The sequence below is a fragment of the Plectropomus leopardus genome, chromosome 2 (assembly GCF_026936395.1).
Source record: "Plectropomus leopardus strain MGB_pleo_1.0 chromosome 2, ASM2693639v1, whole genome shotgun sequence".
In the NCBI taxonomy this organism is placed as follows: domain Eukaryota; kingdom Metazoa; phylum Chordata; class Actinopteri; order Perciformes; family Serranidae; genus Plectropomus; species Plectropomus leopardus.
In genome coordinates, this window is record NC_142177.1 from 19,689,747 (window position 1) to 19,709,363 (window position 19,617).

The following is a 19,617-nucleotide window of genomic DNA, read 5'->3' on the forward strand; positions in this document are numbered from 1 at the left end:
GAGTGGACTTTAAACCTCAGCTTTCAAATGGGCACTACATAGATTTTAAGTTTATTTTCATGGTCATGTCTCCATGTGACAAAGTCTGAGACCTGATGATGTCGTCAGGGTTATCTTAGCTTCGGCTTAAGGCATAAACATATTGACAGAAAACGTGATGGGCAATAAGGAGAAGGGGTGGGTGGATCAATACCCAAATATATATGTAGGCTATAGGCTACAGATAGAATGTTTTTATTTTGAAGATCAATTATAGCTTCAGCAGGATCAATCCTACAAAAAAGATCAGTTTCTCTATTCCACAATTGTATTTCATGAGAAAAACAACCCATGCAAACAATGTTCCATTGTCCTGAATACATCCAGTGCATGCACGTTTTGCTTTTCAAATGCTGTGTTCAATGTCCAGGTATGTATGCTAGTAGCCTCATGAGATTGATATTTTAGTTCAGTTGGGTCTAGAAAATTGGTAAATGTTGCATTTTCAAACTTTAATTGGTCACTATAAGCTATTCCTTTCAGCAAACTGATTATTCACCTCATAAATCATGACCCTATGTGAAAATAGATAAGCACTTTTGATAATAAAAATGATTTGCATCGGTGATTAATATCAGCAATTCTGGCCCCAAGCGGAACCTGAACATGTAAAGTTTACAATGGTTGCTCTATCCACCAAATTGCAATATTAGTATACCAAGCATCAGCTGCATCTACAGAGCCAGAATGATGACAAAGGTGAACAAGATTGTGAGTGACCAGAGGCAACCTCTCACCTGCTCTCCTCATCTGTTGGGCAGTAATACTGTCCTCCTGTATTCACTATAAACAGTTCTCCACAGTCATTAAGTTTTTAAATGGGTAATGCACCAGCATTTTTTCCCAGTTTTCCAATGCAGTGTGGACACTTTTTTCCTGGTCTCAAAAGATGTCCAGCTGGTCTGGTGTGTTTCCCACAACATAATTCTTGAGTGAGCATAAATGAAAAAAACAATTTTTTGGTTTGTGTGACTTATGTGATATTAGTATGTGTGTGTACTGTATGGCATGGACTTTGTGTTTATGTGCTAAAATGCCTCCTTATATTTAACAAATCTATCCATCTGTTTATCTATCTGTTCCAATCTAACCACTGCAAAAATAGTGGTGATTTTTGGTCTTTTATTAAATTAAATAAATATTTGTGGGCGGAGATGATCAGTGCGCGACGTGTGACGTAGCACGCAGGCGTTGTTTTGGAGGAGGAAGTGAAAGGGGAAGAGAGAAGCTGGGGGTAACAGAGAGTTAGCTCGCTGGCAGGCAAGCCTTCAAGAAAAGTGCCAAATTTACACACCGTTTGTAGATAATCTGCCTCGTCATTTACGGCACAATTTTGTTAGTGTTCACGCGAAGGGTAACACGTTTTTGTAAGAGTTTGAAACAAGGTATTGCCAAATTAACGCTAGCTAACGAGTTCGGTGCCAGCGAGCTAGCGAGCTAGCTAACGTAACGCCTAGTTAGCCACTAACGCTAACTGTCCTGAACAATAACAGCTAGTTAGCTAACAGTCAACTCTGTGCCCGTCAAGAAGTCGCCGCTCCGGTGTCTTACAAGTTGAAAGTAAGTTGTTGAGATGACTTGTTCATGTACACAATGTTTGCTCACTCATCTGTTCGTGTCATTGTCCTATTAACGCCAACGCTGTAACAGCTAATGGTGGTGCAATGTTTTTCGAGAAGCTGGTTGACAAAAACAAGGCCGTCCTGTGGCTCCTCCGGGTCCATAAGGAAGGAGAAGCGGGGAGAGGAGGTCTGGCCAACACAAGATGGTCAAAAGATGCCCCCTTTTGTCAAATGTTGACAGAGGGAACATTTATTTCGCTGCTTTAGGTTTTACTTGTCGTCCACGCAAATTGAGATGGAGGGTGCGGGCACACTCAACCTTTCACCTCAAAATCAAACTGAGCTTTTGATTCATCGTTTACCTTCGTGGATTTTAACAACATGTCCCGATGTTGGCAAGTATCGACTTTATATAATCTTCTGTCGACAAGCTTGTGAGAAAAACAATCATCGTTTCTGCCGTATGTTGCCGGGCCGACGATGTTTTTCTGCGTGAAGTTGTTTTTGTTTCGGTTGTGACTCATAAGTCACGCAGGTACACGTCCTTCAGTTTACTAGTTTGATCACTGGAGTTTGATTTAATGGTCTCGTGTGACAACAACGCCCATATCGTGTGCCAAAACGCTTGCCAAGATGAAGTCTAACCAGAAATCAACTTCCATAAAAAAGAAAAAAAAAAGATCTTATTCAAATTTAAGTGATGTCTTAAATCTTGTTTTTCAAAGTCATACTTCTTGTGTAAGGTTCAAAGTATGAAGACTGAGACATTTTTCTGCTCTGTCATTTAGTTTGTAATGATAAGTTGTAGTAGTTGACAAATGCTGACTGTATTTGTTTCTAAAGCACCTGCCAGGTAGATTTGATCAGCTCTAACTGAAGGCTTGTGTTGGCATGCGTTGGTTAAATCTCTCGAATTGAATTGTTCAGCACAACTTAGATCCATGGAGGCTCTTCATTGTTAAACGTCTGAAACTTTTTTCCACAATTAACATTGTAGCATACCGAGCTGCCTCTCATTTCACACTGCACAGTGTACCTTCCAGTTTGTTTCCACAGCACTGGAGTACTTACTGTAAGTGTTTAAAGTTGAATGTTTAGATTTTTCTGTAGCTTCATGTGGAAATCATTAATTTTCCTCAAAACATTTATTTTTGTCACAACATCAGAGGGCACAAAAATATGTTATATTGTGTAAATGTAGGGGACAACTCCTTTTGTATTAATTTCCTAAAAGAAATGTTTTGCCACAAATGATGTTGTGTACAATTAATGCTGTTGTATCATTAGCTTTATTCAGGTATTTTAAAGTGATTTGTTTGCTTTTTATTCTGTTAATGTGCTGGATTTCGACCATACTGATTTGACCCCTTTTGTTAACCCGGGGTCACTGAACCACCTGTTATTCACATTTTGGGATCCAGCCAAGATGCATGTTACGCAGCTAACCAGGAAACATAAAGTTGGCCCAACTTGATACATGAACTGAAGATGGGTCTGAGCATTGTGAAACATCTGAAGCCATCCAGAGCTATTTTTAGTCTACAGTTTGTTTCTGTGTGTGGGTGTACCTGCATAATCCATATCAGAGGTGATCTGTGAAGTCTCGCTGCTTGTACCAGTGATTTACAGGCGCTGGGGTGAATATGTCAGGACTTTCACTTGAGTGCAACACATGAATTCATGAACAGTTACATTTGAATATTTGAATGCAAAATCACAAAATGAAAGAATTTACACAATTATTTGAGCTTTTTCAAACAGCATGAAAAAAATACTAAACTGCCTATGACACATTAACTAATTTAAACCAGCAGTACTAATTTCTTAGCACAGAATAATGACAAAGGACACATATAAATCCAGACACAACAAATTATTTCAAAGAAGTACATCTTTTATCAGAACAATAAACCAGTACAGTAAATGCCATTTTCTGCAGTGACATATCATCATGTAATTCCACAGACCTGCAGATAATGTGTAAATAACCTCACATTTTTAAAAATATATTTATAGAGATTCATTGAGTTTGTCACAAATTGCTTTGATACTAGTGTCACTGAAATGTGCATGTTGGTGTATGAATGTATTTCTGAAGTCTTGAGACAGAATAACTTGAACTGGTTTTAATGGAAACCATCCACCTGATTTCCTAGTTGGCACTCAGGAATCAATGTCTAACGCCGAAAAAGGTTAAAGACCTGACTTGAGTTTCTTTTGTTATCATGTGACTGTGGTCTTGGCATGTCTAGACTTTAGTGTTGTGCTGTTGCCTCTGTCAGCTAATCTGTCACTGCCTTACTGTGCTTCACGTACTGTGCTTCACAGAAAGGCGGTCACTGGAGTGCTGCGCTCGTTCCATACAGAGAGAATGCAAGTGTGTTTTCCAGCTCCTGGTGGGAACTGAAGTGTTTGTGTCTTATAGGCTCAGTTTTAGAATTTGGATTCAGTTTAACAGCTCATGATTCAGTGTTAGTTTAAACCAGAGTTGTGTTTTTTGTATGTTTGTCTTAAACTATTTAAAGTAAGTAAGTATTGCTTATGTTCTATAATTAAGTTGCACAAAAAGCCTGTCTGAGGCAGCAGATCTGTTGGCATGTCTGAAATGCCTTTTGTGATTATGTATGTTTGCTTACGGAAAGAGCTGATGGTAAGTGGTTTCTGCTAAACCCTTGATTAACATGCCATTGTGCTTCACTGCCAAAAAAAGAATTAAATATTAAATACTAAATATTAATATTACACTCAGAAATACATCTGCCAGTTTGTTTTTGCAAACAGTGTATAAATACCCATGTGTTAATTTAAATGTATTGAGTATCAGTTAAGATAATCTTAGGTGTTACAAGGAAATGTTGTATAAAAGGCCATATATTCCCACCAGAGTGCTGCCACTGCTGCCATTCTCACTGAGAATATGCACCCCTACAGAAGACTTTCTAACTTTTTCTTCACATCAACAACAGTGTGCTGGACTGACACAGATAAGACAGAAGTGTGAAAAAAGATAAAGCAGCCCCTTATGAAATCAATGTTTATTTAACTCTGTTTAGCCTATTTGAGGAAGGATTACAGATAACCCCACAAGATTTGAACGTAACCAATTTTTGTTTATTTTACTGCCCCACATTTCATTTTGTGATCTGAGTTTCCTCCATTAAACGTGAAGTCGTTATATTTTTGTATGCCATGATGAAATCTTTGAAGGTTGGGGGAATACTGTAGATTAGCAGAATGAATGATGATAGGAGGGACTAAAGATGAGCCTATATCCCAGACACCAAGTATCATGATTGCTTGTGTAATGCATCTCATTGTTCCCTTCTGGCATTTCTACAATTACACCGTGAACTTACTCACTTTTGTTGAACCATTGTTGAATGAATCACCTCTCCAATTCAGAAACTTTCAAGGGAATGTCATTTACCATAACCCCGAAAAAATATAGTACTGAGAAACTTAATTTATTGTTATTTGAGTACATAATATGGAAGTAGGCACCTACTATAGCCAGGTACAGGTATTATAAAAAACATCAGTTGATAGCATTTAAACAGGTTACTGTAAAGAGAGAAAAGAGTTTGTAGCCCGCCATGACCAAACGTTACCAGTACAAAAAATGGGAATTACATCAGCTAGAGAGGGGCAGTACATAATTTGTTCTCGGTGGTGTATTGTGCAATAAATCAGTGCTGGCTTACTTCATTTTGACTTTGAGGAAATGATTCACTTTATTGCACTACTAACGACTTCATTTGAACATTCACAAATACACAGATTGCCTAATGGTGAATTAAAGCTAAAAGCAACTTCACTTACTATGTCTTTGACTGACTCACCAAAATCATGGAGAACAGCAAGATTTCTGTTGCTTTGTTGGAGAACACCCCATGTTACGCTAATTTATGTTTTTAAAAATGACATTTAAAGGCCCTTCTTAATGCTATCACTTCATCTTATTTGATTTTCATCAAAAGGTGTTTTGTGTGATGCAGTTATGTGTGAATATGAATTAGGACTGCAACTAACAGTTGTTTTCCTTATAAATTAATCTGCGTAGTAATTTCATAAGTAATTGATTGATTGTTTAGTCTATAAAATATTTTTAAAAAGTGAAAAATGCTCATCGCCTTTTCCCCTGAGCCCAAAGTGGCATCTTCAAATTGCTTCTTTTGTCCATCCAGCAGTCTAACACCCTAAAACTCTTTATTTACTATCATAAATGAAATAAAATAAATAGTTCAATTTTTTTTATTTAATTTTCCTGACAAATAAGTGTGTAATTTCAAATTTGAAAAAAAAAATGTTGTTAAAAAAGAAGACACTTTTACTATAAAATGAATGAAACAATGACTTGATTATCTAAATAGTTGTCAATTCAATTTTTAATGAATTGACTAATTGTTGCGACTCTAATATGACAGACATTATTGCTTTTGCTAAATAAATGCAGTGTTCCCCAACTCAGGCTGTAATGCTTACATAATCGCCCTATTTAATCAATCAGATATAATGATATCACCATGTGTAGTGACAGCAATGTTTTCAGAAAAAAATGCCAGATATGTCATTGCATTTGTGTAATATAGAGTGAGTCCTGTAGGAGGTAACTTCCTGTGGCGTGTGAGAGAGAAAGAGAAAGAATGATGTGTTCCTCGTGATTAACCCAACAGCTTAGAAAGCACATGACTGGAATGAATGGTATTCAAACCTGACTGGTCCAAGGCCATAAAACTCTGCACACAAATTTGTAGACGAATGTTTTCCAACGGTATGGTCTGCACAGAAACAGATCAACCTTTGTATTGATTTTATTGTCCCTGAACAATAGAAAACTGGTTATGATGTGAGATGAACAGGTTATGAATCCACTTATGAGTGCTCAACTTTTTGCGGTTTGTCTTTCTGCAGCTGTGGAAAAATGACATCCAGGAAGAAAGTGCTTTTGAAAGTCATCATCCTGGGAGATTCTGGGTGAGTCACAAAAGCACGAGATATTTCTCACCTACATGTCAAAACCAGGAGGGAAATCATCAGTAAGGTCTTCTCTAAAAAAAATAGTTTTGTGGGAAAAAAACCCCCAAGTACTAAGGTATTATTTTTATTCTGACATAAATCATTGAAGAATGGTTTGTATTGGTGTCACTTCCTTGTGGGAAGGAGTTACTGCTCTGCCATAAGCTGTCTCCAGGCAGGAGAGCATGCTAAGTACTGCAAAGGAGTGTCTGAAAAGTAATTACGTAAAGGGAACTTGTTTCATAGCCTCTGATCAAGTTACTTTAAGTGTGATTACCATTGTGATTCTAGAAACAAGAATATCTACTTCTCCACCTCTACTGATCATGAGACATGTTTTGTCTGTGATACGGTAGCAGACACTAAACTATGGCAATGTTCCTTCTCTGCAAAAAAAAAATCATCTACAGCACTGTGAATATGGGTGCCAAACAAAGGGAAACATTCACTGATCTAAAACAAACACCGGTAATTACATCACTTCTACTATTGCTTCCCTTTAAGTCTGAAAAAAGGGAACATTAAGCCACGATATATTGTGAAACTACAATAAGCAAAATCCGAGATCGTATCTGGTCATTTCTCACAATTATGGGCCCCATTTTCAATGCATTTTTGTCCTATTGTGATAAAACCCAGATGTGTTTACCCAAATAAATGTGTTTCTGTTAGCAGGTTAAAAAATCTGTCTTAATTTGTTCAATGCAAATCAGAGTTAACACTACAGCCCAGCGAGTGGTGGTAATGCACCTGAAGCTCTTTGATAACTGCCAAAAACATCAGAAGTGGAATGATTTATCCACTTCATTAGTTCAGTTTAAACAAAAAGAAATATAACTAGGTACCTAACACTTATTCATAAACTAGCACAAAAATACTGGTGAATCATATGAATGGACTATCAGAGAGACAAACATTTTGCTTGCCCTCTTGTTTTCTAAGAGGTTTTCCAGGTAAATAGGGCATAAAAACTGAATGCTGCTTCTCAGTGTTTAGTATTGACTCGGAGGACACTAAGCTGACCTTTATCAGACGATCTGAGAGGTCGGGATAGTTCATAACAAAGCAGCAGATCAGAAATATTGTTTGGCCCCTAACCACTGAATGGTTTAGGGCATTGATTTGTATAGAGCCGTAGCACATACAGATCAATTCACTTTCACCTACACAGATCATTCGGTGGTTGAACTGATTAGTAATCAGTCACTCTGCTGTAGCTTTTTTCCTCTGGTGCTTTATAGGTGACAAAAATATTAATGTTCATTGGAATTCAGTGTCACTTCAGTTTCCATTATCACATATAAAAACCCTGTAAGTGGCTCTTTCTCAACCAGAGTTTCAGTGGAATACTGGTTTCACGTTTCATGGTATGAAAATCCATGTTATCATATAATGTTCATGGGGCTGCGCCCGACTCATAGTTATGCTAGTTTGGCAGTTTAATATAAATATTCCACGTTTCGTAGTTTTAACGTTTGAACGGCCTCAGTGGTAGGTTCAGTGAGTGCTGTAAATTCAGCACATTTAAGCAGAAGGTCTCTTCTCTCCTCTGTGCTGCTGACTGCATCTACGTGTATCAAAGAGTAGCATGAAAGTCCAGAGCACTCACTCCATAGGAAAGTCTGGGGACCAAAATGTCTCCAGAGGCACACTGCAAAGCACACTGACTCGACTCAGTCGACTGAGGGGGTCCAGCTGATAATTGAGATCTTCGACTTTCAAAGGGCTACATGTTCATTTGTTCAAATATGGTATTTAAATAAAAATGCAACTGGACAGAGAATCTCACCTGCACATCTCCTTTCCTCCTCAACTACAAGTCAGAGTTTTTACATAAACTATTTTTAGAAAGTTGTTTTAAGTTTGAATTATAATGAAACATTTGTTCAACCAGAAAAAAACCAAAACAAACCTCCTGTTTTTATCCCTTTAAAGGTCACTGTGACTAGAGGTGTCCCGCTCTGATTGGAAGGACTGGTACTGGACCCAATAGGCGCATTTTCATAACTGTTAGGGATCGATTATTTTGAGCACGCCCCCTGCCTGATCCTTTGTTTATAGCCGCCATCATACAGGGGTTGCAAACAGAGCGTGATTTGTGGCAGGTTTTATTGTAATGCTGCTACTAGATCGAATTTCTACAGACTCAATATCAAATGACTCAGATGTGGATTGGAGGCAAAAAAAGTTCAGGACATCCATAATTTTAACCGTTAATAAGAAGAATAGTGTAATACTGTATATCGTGAAACTGGGATATTTTGTGATCATACTACTACTCTTACTACTACTACTACTACTACTACTACTACTACTACTACTACTACTACTACTACTACTACTACTACTAAATGAATCTCGGTTATCTAAAAACTGCATAATTCATACAAGTTATCAGTACCACCTAATATTTTTGCCCTTGGTTTAAATGAAACGAGTATCTGTTATCCTGCTTTCTGTTGCCTTCTACTCAGTGTTGGAAAGACCTCCCTAATGAACCAGTATGTGAACAAGAAGTTTAGTAACCAGTACAAAGCTACAATAGGAGCAGACTTCCTGACCAAGGAGGTGATGGTGGACGACCGGCTCGTTACAATGCAGGTAGAGTACGAGGTTACGTCTTGGAGGAAAGAAGCAGTTGTATTTGTACATTCCTTTTACTAGACACATTACTGTTTTGCATAAACTCCACTTTTGCAAATATTTGTAGCTCTTCTGGTTTGTCCTATTGTCTGTTTATTGAACTTCTTGCCTCCGTTTGGCTGTGCAGATCTGGGACACAGCTGGCCAGGAGAGGTTCCAGTCTTTGGGCGTTGCGTTCTACCGTGGAGCAGACTGCTGTGTGCTGGTGTTTGATGTGACTGCACCTAACACCTTCAAGACACTCGACAGTTGGAGGGATGAGTTCCTGATCCAGGCCAGCCCTCGAGATCCCGAGAACTTCCCCTTTGTGGTGCTAGGCAACAAGATTGACTTGGAGAACAGACAGGTTGGTTTCAGTGGATCATGTCTCCAACATGACCTCATTTTTAAATTATCACCCATCCTGAATTCAAAAGTCAGATTCCTCAAACACTTAACTACATTAATGGGTTTTTGTCTGTGAGTGCTGTTGAAATGCATCTGAGCACACAGCACACAGCACTAGTGTGGCTACTGCAGTGTGCTGAGCCCTCACAGGGCATCGAGCCCTCAGAGACTTTTATTGACATCACTGGCTCAAACTGCTGTATCAGGAAAGACAGATGACTTTACGTGGGCTTAATAATTCCTATTGGTAAAGTTCAAGGCTGATCTAATCTTGAAGGTAGTAAACATCAGTGTTTGTTACACACTCTCAGTATGGCTCAATAATATATATCATATTTTTAGTATTTGATTAGATCAAATGCAAACAAATCAACATTGTACCTTCCAGGGTTCAACAATAAGGATTGCCTGATTGCCTGGTGCAAAAAAATTGCCACCTTGGGATGGTACATCTAGTTTTTCCAGAACTGATGATGGAAGTAGCTCAGGAGTGGGCCATCTTGCTTCCTTTACACCTCTGCCTAGAGTTGCACATGCGCATGACTGATTGGGCATATTTGAGAAAATGGTGGTGGGTAAAGACAGAATATATGAGCTGAAGTGCAGGCGAGCATTTCCTGTGAATAGCTGTTAATACAGGGGATGTAAGAGGATGTGGGCAAAACTCCCAACTATGTATTGTGTGGGGTGCAAGTTTGCTAGTTTGAAAGTGAGGCGCATAAAACGGTGTCCTTTTTCGAAGGCACATCAAGCTTTAAAAAAAAAACAAACAACAACCCAAAAACAAAATGTTGCTGGAGTACCATAAGAAGAGCCGACAGAATCTTATTTGCATGACAGCGTTAATATTTGTTATGATTTGTGAAGAAAAAAAAGCACCCTGACTTCATAGGTCAAAGAACTTGGCACAGTTCTTGCTGCAAGGTACATTTTGTATTTATTCTTCCCAGCTTTTCTGGACCTCCGTCATTCCAGTTTTTATTATCAAAGTGTTCAAATGTTCATGCAAAAAATGTTGGTATGATATGCATCTTCACCACTCGGCCACTATACACCGCTGTTTATGACAGTCTTTAGAGTCCATAACGCTGGACAATGAAACGTTATATAGTACCTGTTGTATTGTACTTCCATTTTTCTCCACTATGTTGACCTTATTTTTTAATGGTGTATGATGATCTTAAAACTGTTTACTCAAAAAAAGAATGATGTGAAAAAATATTAATTTGAACATTTCTGACTAATTTTAAAATGAGTTTTCCTTCAAAATAAACCATGAACCCATCATTTCAAATTCCAACTTGCTATATTGATGAATCTCTTCCTCTAAATGCACACAGGTAACCACCAAAAGGGCTCAGGTGTGGTGTCAGAGTAAGAACAACATCCCCTACTTTGAGACCAGCGCCAAAGAAGCCATTAATGTAGAACAGGCATTCCAGACAATTGCACGTAACGCCCTCAAACAAGTGAGTACAACTGCTAGAAATGAAAAATGAAAGGGTGGATATGTGTGCTTTTTAAAACCTGCACCCCTCAATGCAGTGTCTGTACAACTATGACACTGAATAATTCAAAACCCAGTCTATATTAATTTGTCAGTTTGATTTCTCCTGTGTTGAATAATTTCTCTCTTTTGCTGCCTTTCAGGAGACAGAGGTGGAGTTGTATAATGAATTCCCAGAGCCCATTAAACTGGATAGGAATGACAGAGCTAAGCCTTCAGCAGAAAGCTGCAGCTGCTAAGGGACAACTTGGACCATCTTCTCTCTTGGCTTTCTGAAACACCCTGTCACCAGTTACATCACCTGCACCTTGCTCCCAGGGAAAAGACTTCCCTACTGGTCTTCCTCCTTCGCGCCACTGTTCATTCCATCGACACGACCCCTCACGCAGTACGCTGCACACGGATGTACCCCACCACTCACTTAGAACACAAATTAATACACGAGCGTACACTCGCTTACAAATCCAGTGCCCAAAGATCACATGAGAGAAGAATGACACCCTTTCTGACCTCACAGTCCCCGACTCGATAGTGAGTGATCTCCTGACCCGCCCACCCACTCTTCTGACTGTGGCCCCTGACTCTCACACGGGGGGGTGGGGTGGGGGGGGCGTGCCATGTTCAAAGAGTGCAATTGGGAACTCTCGATGGACTGGCTGAAGCTCTGTAATGTGAGATGATGTTGGCTAATGTCAGCATCCCAAATATCTTTTTCTCTCTTTCTGTTTTCTCTTTGCTTTCTATCGCCCAGCTGTCAAATTAATCGAGTTGAACTTTATATATATATGCACACATATGCATATGTATGTATATATATATATTATTATTATTATTTTTTTAATTGGCTAATGTTATTTCTTAAGCCGATGTGAAACACATGCTTGCTTTTTGCACTTTCTTTTTATGTTTTTGCCTTTAAATATTATAGAGGGATGACTGATTTTGGGCAATGTCTGCTACCACACACCTTTTGGTAAGCTTCAAATAATACCTCCTCACTTGTTTTCCCTGTCAAATTTAACCCCTGAGAATCTGTTGAGCACCTTGGTGATTGTACTGCCTTTTCCTTTCAAGGTCGTGTGTTAGTGGGTTTATCACAGCCTCACTCTGCAGAAGAAATGTTCCTTAGTAGACATCAAGTAAAAGCTGATAACGCAGTCACGGTGTAAAATATGGATTAATTCCTTGATATATTAATATTTGCCTTTTATGTAACATTACTTGTACTGCTACTATTACTGCTGTATGTGTTATGTCCTTCATCAGACATCTTTCAGCGCTTATGGAATTACAATACGTGTCACCAACACAGCATACACTTGTCTTCTGTCATGTCTTTGTTATTGCTGTTCTCTCTATCTGCTTGTAGCTCAGGTTGGCTAAGTACTTAATATTTTTAATGGATTGTGCATTACGGTGTATAGATGATAAAGGTAAATGGTTTATGGATTGAACTGAAATGGATTTCCTCTCTTTCCATTTAAAGAAAAGATCCAACTTTTTGCCCTGGTATTACTCCTTCTCCTTATAGAAAAAAAAATCACTGCGATGCCAATGATGTTGTCAAAGAAAATTGGGACATCAAATAATAAAACTCTTGATTATATCAATGTTTTAGCATTATGTGTCTCAATTTCTGTTTGACTGTTAAGTTTATTTATTACAATTTATTAATTTAACCAATTTAATAGTGGATGCTAAAATTATTTTTCATCTGTTTTTTTCAGGGATCCCCAAAGTTCTTCTGCTGGAGGGCCAAAAACTGTGTGCCCCTTTCCCTGCTTCTCCTTTTTTTGCTTTTCACACTTAAACCAAACTGACCTCCTTTGCAAAGTGTCACTCTGTCCACTATGCTGAGATTTTGCAAAAAAAAACCAAAACCCAATATTACCTCCAACTAACACCTTTTTTTATCAGTCAAAAGTAATTGGGGAAGCAGCTTATTAAAATGATCCCTGTTGAATTGAAGTCAAATAAAGGTCAGCATGATAGCATCAGCAAACTGTTTATCTTCCCTATATAACTTCTATTCATTCAATGTTGTTTCATTTTTTTCCCCCTTGTTCTCCCACATCCCACCTACAGTGCCCCCCCCCCCCTTTTTTTTGTCCCCTCATTCCATTTTCCAATGTCATTATCACTCAGTGGTTTACTGAGTTGTAAATTGAAATTTCACTTACAGCCACAGCATAGATCCACCTAACTTCTAGATCAAAAGTGGTCCAATCAGTCAGAATATTCACAAATTTATGGGTTTGCATGGCCTTAAGGAACCGGTACAGTTTCTGTTTTCATCAGGACTGTCCACGCAGTGTCAGGTTTGTCAGTGTAATGGTTAAGAGTTCCAAATCCCTTTTGTTTGTTTTAGTTTTTGCGCCTAATCACATTAAAGATATTAAGTCTCTAAAATATCAGACATCCTTAAAAAAGCACACGTAGAATATTATGTGTGTGTGTGTGAGAACATTTTATAATCCCATAGATTTCCTAAAAAGACCCCTGTGTCCTAAATGGTGTGGCTACAGCCCTGCTCAGAGCCACATGTACCTTCCTGTATGCTCCAAGAATCAAACAGAAATTGCATTTGTGGGTCATTAAGCATTGATAAAGGTCATTCTGGAAAGTACAAAATTTAACGATTTATTTGATCTATTCAGCCTGACTATGGGTAAGACTATTGCAGAAACTCAAAGTGAAATATGAAATAACCCGTTGAACAAATATTTGATTAAAGAAGCAGGTAGACTGGTGTAGCATATTTTTATTCATCAAGCTTTTTTTTTGATGCCTTTTCTTATGTTATTACTGAAAAACACAACTGACAGACTTTTATATTTTAGATTAATAATATTTACTGCAAACTGATAATTTTGTCATCTCGGCGTTTTATTTTGGATCCTGCTAACTGTGCTTTAAACTAAAGCAGGTCGGAGGCAAACTTGACTTCCGGTATGTTCACGGAAATGCGAAAGTAGGCTGTATGAAATTGTAACTACTTCCGCCTTCAGGGGTCTGACATTCAGAGAAATGGTAAGAGAAATTGAACATATGTACTGATTAACCGCAGTTTTACTATTACATATATATGACCTTGTCGATATTGAGTCGTCACGGTTTCATGACATCTATACAGAAAGACGCTGCTCGTTTTCCCTAGTCTAGCTGAGCAGGTAGTTAGCTGACAGGCTAATGTTAGCCGGTGTGTGTAGTCTGTGGTCCTAGCTAAAAGAGAAAACAGAGCTAGTAGAATCCTACTTCGTGCATACAGATGGAGATAGAATGTTACCGATGGTGGAAGTTCCAGAGAACACTTTGTTGCTAAGTAACGTAGAACGCGAAGTGAAGTTACAATGATACCCACAGATTCTTACAGTTTGGAACATTTATTTTCACTCAGATATTTGTAGATACTTAATGAGACACTCAACGTCGACATAATATGTGCATTCTAATATTTCAAGGCCCTTTTACAGAGGCTTTAAAATAAAATCAGTTTGTGAAATGAACAGATGTTTCATTTTAAAGCCAACATCTGCCGATACCGATGATGTGCCGAGATTATTGTGCATATCCAGTGTTTGTGTTTGCTTAGCTAGAGTAAGGTCAGATATGAGGGTGGTCTTAGAAACATTATCTGTGGAGTATAGTTTTATTATTATACCGGATGTCAGTATATATAATTAGTGGTTAAACATTTCATTTGAGTCACTGTTTGCTGATAATAGCGTCTGTTGATTTACCAGTCCAGCTTTGTTCTGGAAAATATCCCTGAGCAGTATGTCTTTCTTAAGCACATAAGTTTTGTTAGTGTCAGTGCAGAGACTTTAAATCAAACGGTTTGGCTCTGAGGAAGTTATTAGTTAATTTGTGTTGCAGTTAGTTCAATATGTACCCAATGAGATATAACTAAGTGCTATAGTGCCCAGAATGAAACGCCACACGTGATAATTATTAGTGTCAGTAACACTTTGACATTATCTTTTTGTGTAAGTCTAGGTTTTAAGGTTAACATGTACACATTTTAATATGTTTTTACTTAGTTTGCACTCTGCCGGGTGGATGAATGAGTCTTGTGCAGAGCATTATTTTTGCTGGAACTATATTTCGTTAGAAAATAGATAAATGCATTATACACCACAAACTTCTTTTTCTTTCTTTAATGGAAATAGCAGTTTTCCTGGCATTGAAGAGTTGAGTTGAATTGCTGGTTGTGTCATGTGAAGACCCCACAGAAACAACCAAAAGCCCGATCTAGATTGAGACTTATGCGTTCTGTTACCTCATACTGTACACGGTTATCAGGTGAAGTGAAACTAGGGAGGAGTGTTTAATTGAACTATTCACATATCAGTTTCAGTTGCACCTGCCTTTAGATTCAGATATTCTTCTTTAGGAATGAATCTCATATACTCTCTTTTGCTTTCTTCCTTCAGACGGCAACATTGCGCCCATACCTCAATGCCGTGCGTGCTACCCTGCAGGCCGCCCTCTGCCTGGAGAATTTCTCCTCCCAGGTGGTTGAGAGACACAACAAACCAGAGGTAGAAGTACGGTAAGTCACCTGGGAGGGATTTAAAACCGAGCGGTGCATTTAATCTGAGTGTGACCTGCCTGCAGACATTGTGTGTAATTCTCCCACTTATAGGAGCAGTAAAGAGTTGCTCCTCCAGCCTGTGATCGTCAGCCGTAACGATAAGGAGAAAGTTCTGATTGAGGGCTCCATCAACTCTGTCAGAGTCAGCATTGCTGTGAAGCAGGTAAGTCAGTCAACCTGCTGTTGTGGTGCATATGATCATGTGTTTATACCCTGATGCAAAACAGATGGTTGCTTAGCAATTAGTGGTGTATGTGGTTGATGTAACAATCAGAACTGCATCTGTATTCTCGACTATTCCTTCAAAATAGGCAGATGAGATTGAGAAGATTCTGTGCCATAAATTCATGCGTTTCATGATGATGAGAGCGGAGAACTTTTTCATCCTGAGGAGGAAACCAGTAGAGGTGAGTGGGAGTTCCTATTCCTATTCCTTCTTGTGCGGCCTTCAGGTACCTTTTACACGCTGTTAAACCTTTTGAACCTTGAGCAAATCGATTTCTTTTTACTTAACAGTTATGGAAAATTGCTCAAAATAGCACAGTAAGCAATGAGTTGTCCTGTACAAGGTAATGTGGAACAAAAATCAGCTATTTTGCGATGTGATGTGATTAAACATTACAAAGTTGTCTAGTTAATGTAGTTGGGAACAAGGTAAAGTTATCAGGAGACATGTTTTATACTGCTCAGAATCACCTTTAATTGTTAGATCTCTTGAATGCACCATGACTGAGTGGAGGCAGCAGAAACATAACACTGTTGTTTTTAAATGTCAAAAAAAATTTGCCACTTTGTTTTTAAGCCAGTAATGTTTTCCACAAATATCCAGAAAACATACTGGAAAATTATTAGTTTCAAGTATTGGGAACCTTTATTTACAGTTGTGTCAGTTGTTTGTGTTTAAAGCTTAAAACACTCTTTTGCCTTCCATCTTTATTTCCCAGGGCTATGACATCAGTTTTCTCATCACCAACTTCCACACAGAGCAGATGTACAAACATAAACTGGTGGATTTTGTCATTCATTTCATGGAGGAAATTGACAAAGAGATCAGTGAAATGAAGCTGTCTGTCAATGCCAGGGCTCGTATTGTCGCCGAAGAGTTCCTCAAAAATGTAAGTTGCAGTTTTTCTGCATTATTCATCACACAAGTGGTTTTTGCATTATATTGACATTTGGGTATCAATGACTTTTGTACAGTAGGATTTGTATTCTGTCAAGTATAATGCTGTTATTTTAGGACCTGTCTACACATATACAGATATTATTAAAAATGATATTCCCAAGTTCAAGAAAGGTTATGATATTGCTTTTAGATGCACTGTAACTTAGACATTGTTTTTGCTTTACTCCTACAGTTCTGAGAAAGAACGAGAAAACCCGGACATACATTCCTTTTGCAATCTTGGCCGTCACTGTGGAGCTTTCGCATCACAGAGCTCAGAGCGCACAAACTCTGATCAGCCAAGGGAAATCGAGAAACATAAGACGTACAGTAAAGATGTACTAGCCAGTGGGGTTTTGCCCTTTAACCTCAAAATTCCCTTTTGCTCAAAAGTGTTGACATTTGTATACAATGAATATTCACACCACATATTAATTTCTGCCTATATAACATTAGAAGTCAGGGCAGGTCCTTTAAAAAGGTATATGTATATCATGAGCACAGGGTTATATGGATTTTTTTAAGTGTATATATATATATATATATTTATCTATCTATCTATATCTATACATAGATAGGTAGATATATCTATAGATATATATTAATGTATGATATGCACATTTAATTTAGCTATGTTTTGTTATTACAGACCTTAAACCAAGAGGGCAATCAACAATTGGTGTACTTTTCTTGTATCAGTCCACAGAATAAAACCTATTGTACATGGAAATAATTAAAGTAAATATACTTGCTTAAATTGAAAATAAATAAAAAGATTATTCTTTGTATTTTGACAATTATTATTATTATTATTTTGCTATTCTATCGTGGTGTTATGAAGCACAAACAGCAGCAGTTTGTACCCAAAACATTGACGGTTTATTGAGATTTTGACAACCAGAGACAAACAAGGCATTTTAAATGACAGTTTCTTCACAGTAATGTACAGTATCAAATGTATAATATTACAGAAATTGTACAGAGTTCTCCAGTACCATGAAATACATGTTCATATACATAGAAAACTTACACCAAACAAACATGCGTGTACAGTTTGCACAGTGCCTTTTCACTGAGGCATTCATCGAAACAAAAACATCATTGGTCAGTCAAAGGCTGCCCTCTCTTATTGAAAGACTTATAACTTCAGATTTTTCATAGCATTTCACCATCCATCCCAAAAATCCTTTTTGGTTTCATATTATAGTAATAAAAAGGACAAGCCTGATCCCAAAATTTCTGATTACAGAACATAAGCTACATCTTTGCCAGTTGCATTTACATTTTTATTTTCATCCTTTGTGGTCACTTCTGATATGTTTTAAGATCGATACTAATCTTTGTTTATTAAGAGTATATAACTTATATGGAAGCCCTGAGGCAGAAGACAAAAACAATCTGGTGATTTGTTATCGAAGTCTGATCTAATTTTTTTTTCTCTTCTGTGTTTATGACTTAAAAATTTGTCAAAAAAGGTTAGGATGATCTTTTTCAATTCACTGAAAATTATTTAGACAGAAAACACTTGGAATTTCTTTTGTTACACCATATTACTAAATGGACTTTTCTTTCATATATGAAAACAGGTTTTAAAAAATTGGATGTGCACCACTACCCCATGCTCTAATTAGGACACAAAACATTTTTTTTCTAGGCGAGTTTGATCCTCATACGCTCTAAACACACAAGGTGCATATACTTTGTGTTAACAAGTTATGTGACATTACAGTCTTGACTTTCTTTTGGTTTGATTAGCACTGACTAAATGTACACAATGCACACCTTGTTATGAAAAAATCTTTCTAGTTTAAAGAAAGAAATGACAGTAATGAGTTTTTTTTCCTGTTTTCACAGATGGAAAAAAAATTATCCAGGTAGAATTTTTTTTTCCCACCTGTTCCACCATTGCATTTTAATCTTTTCAAGAACATTTTTAAGAAGACTATCCTGGCAAAAAAAAAAATCATAAGTCATAAACACAAGAAAGGAATCATTTCATGTCAGACTTTAAAAAATGATAACCAATTTTTTTTTATCCTCACTTGCCCCCCTCGTAACCACAATGGCATTTTTAATATAACTCAACAACTACCAAAGAAAAACACAGTTTAAAAAAATTCTAATGTTCATTCGTGGTGGTTTTTTTTTCAACAGTCAGGGATTTAAGACTTTTATCACAAGCATTTTAACTGAAGTATTTACAGTCTCTTAAGATTTTTTGTGTGTGTAATGATACTTGTTTTAAACAGTAAAAACATCAGAAACACTGAAAGCATATGGCAGTATACACAGCACAATATACAGTAAATATTAAATATAATTACGGAAAAAGGTTCTTAAAGATAAAGGATTATTGCAACAACAGCAAACCCACATATGAAAAAATATTGGCATTTTCCTTTAGTTTTCCTCACTGGGAGTTGAGCTACAGTGGCAGTTCAGTGAAGTTCACAACATGACAGATGTAAAAAAATGAATGAAAGTGAAAGCAGTGAAAGTGCAGTGAAAGTGCTTTTTTAGTCAGGGTAGTTGAACAGCACCGCTGTAATGACGCAGTCCAGAGGTCCAGGCAGAAAGTCTGATAAGGTTTCTGCAGGAACCTTTAGTTAGAGGTGAGCTGGGACTGTTTGCAGAGCGTCATCTGTGGAGCGCTGCACATTCACATTCTGAAACATGAGGAGAGAAAAGGGCCGAGTTATAAACT

At 37.6% G+C, this 19,617-nt stretch overlaps 3 protein-coding genes across 3 annotated transcripts in view; 2 read left to right on the plus strand and 1 right to left on the minus strand.

Moving 5' to 3' along the window:
* Positions 1–1,236: 1,236 nt before the first annotated feature.
* On the plus strand, positions 1,237–12,764 carry LOC121955965 (ras-related protein rab7-like). Its single transcript, XM_042504066.2, has 6 exons — positions 1,237–1,599; positions 6,513–6,575; positions 9,092–9,218; positions 9,388–9,606; positions 10,988–11,116; positions 11,298–12,764. Exons 2-6 carry the CDS (start codon positions 6,523–6,525, stop codon positions 11,391–11,393), a joined length of 624 nt encoding a protein of 207 aa, XP_042360000.1. The 5' UTR covers positions 1,237–1,599; positions 6,513–6,522; the 3' UTR covers positions 11,394–12,764.
* A 1,345-nt stretch (positions 12,765–14,109) lies between these two features.
* arpc4 (actin related protein 2/3 complex, subunit 4) lies at positions 14,110–17,701 on the plus strand. Its single transcript, XM_042495196.2, has 6 exons — positions 14,110–14,184; positions 15,588–15,706; positions 15,800–15,911; positions 16,060–16,155; positions 16,693–16,863; positions 17,107–17,701. The coding sequence occupies exons 1-6, from the start codon at positions 14,182–14,184 to the stop codon at positions 17,110–17,112; spliced, it is 507 nt and encodes a 168-aa protein (XP_042351130.1). The 5' UTR covers positions 14,110–14,181; the 3' UTR covers positions 17,113–17,701.
* A 1,111-nt stretch (positions 17,702–18,812) lies between these two features.
* The window catches only part of pfkfb4b (6-phosphofructo-2-kinase/fructose-2,6-biphosphatase 4b), a 47,281-nt gene continuing 46,476 nt past the window's right edge, over positions 18,813–19,617 (minus strand). The window contains exon 14 of the mRNA XM_042504076.2: positions 18,813–19,579. Coding sequence (XP_042360010.1) covers positions 19,520–19,579 — 60 coding nt within the window. The 3' untranslated portion in view covers positions 18,813–19,519. The remainder of the gene's footprint in view (positions 19,580–19,617) is intronic.

Coding starts and splice junctions, on each gene's coding strand:
- LOC121955965 (XM_042504066.2), top strand. CDS start 6,523: ATGACATCCAGGAAGAAAGTGCTTTTGAAAGTCATCATCCTGGGAGAT. Junction 6,576..9,091: donor ATCATCCTGGGAGATTCTGG/GTGAGTCACAAA, acceptor CCTTCTACTCAG/TGTTGGAAAGACCTCCCTAA. Junction 9,607..10,987: donor TTGACTTGGAGAACAGACAG/GTTGGTTTCAGT, acceptor AAATGCACACAG/GTAACCACCAAAAGGGCTCA.
- arpc4 (XM_042495196.2), top strand. Junction 15,707..15,799: donor AAACCAGAGGTAGAAGTACG/GTAAGTCACCTG, acceptor TCCCACTTATAG/GAGCAGTAAAGAGTTGCTCC. Junction 16,156..16,692: donor TGAGGAGGAAACCAGTAGAG/GTGAGTGGGAGT, acceptor TTTATTTCCCAG/GGCTATGACATCAGTTTTCT.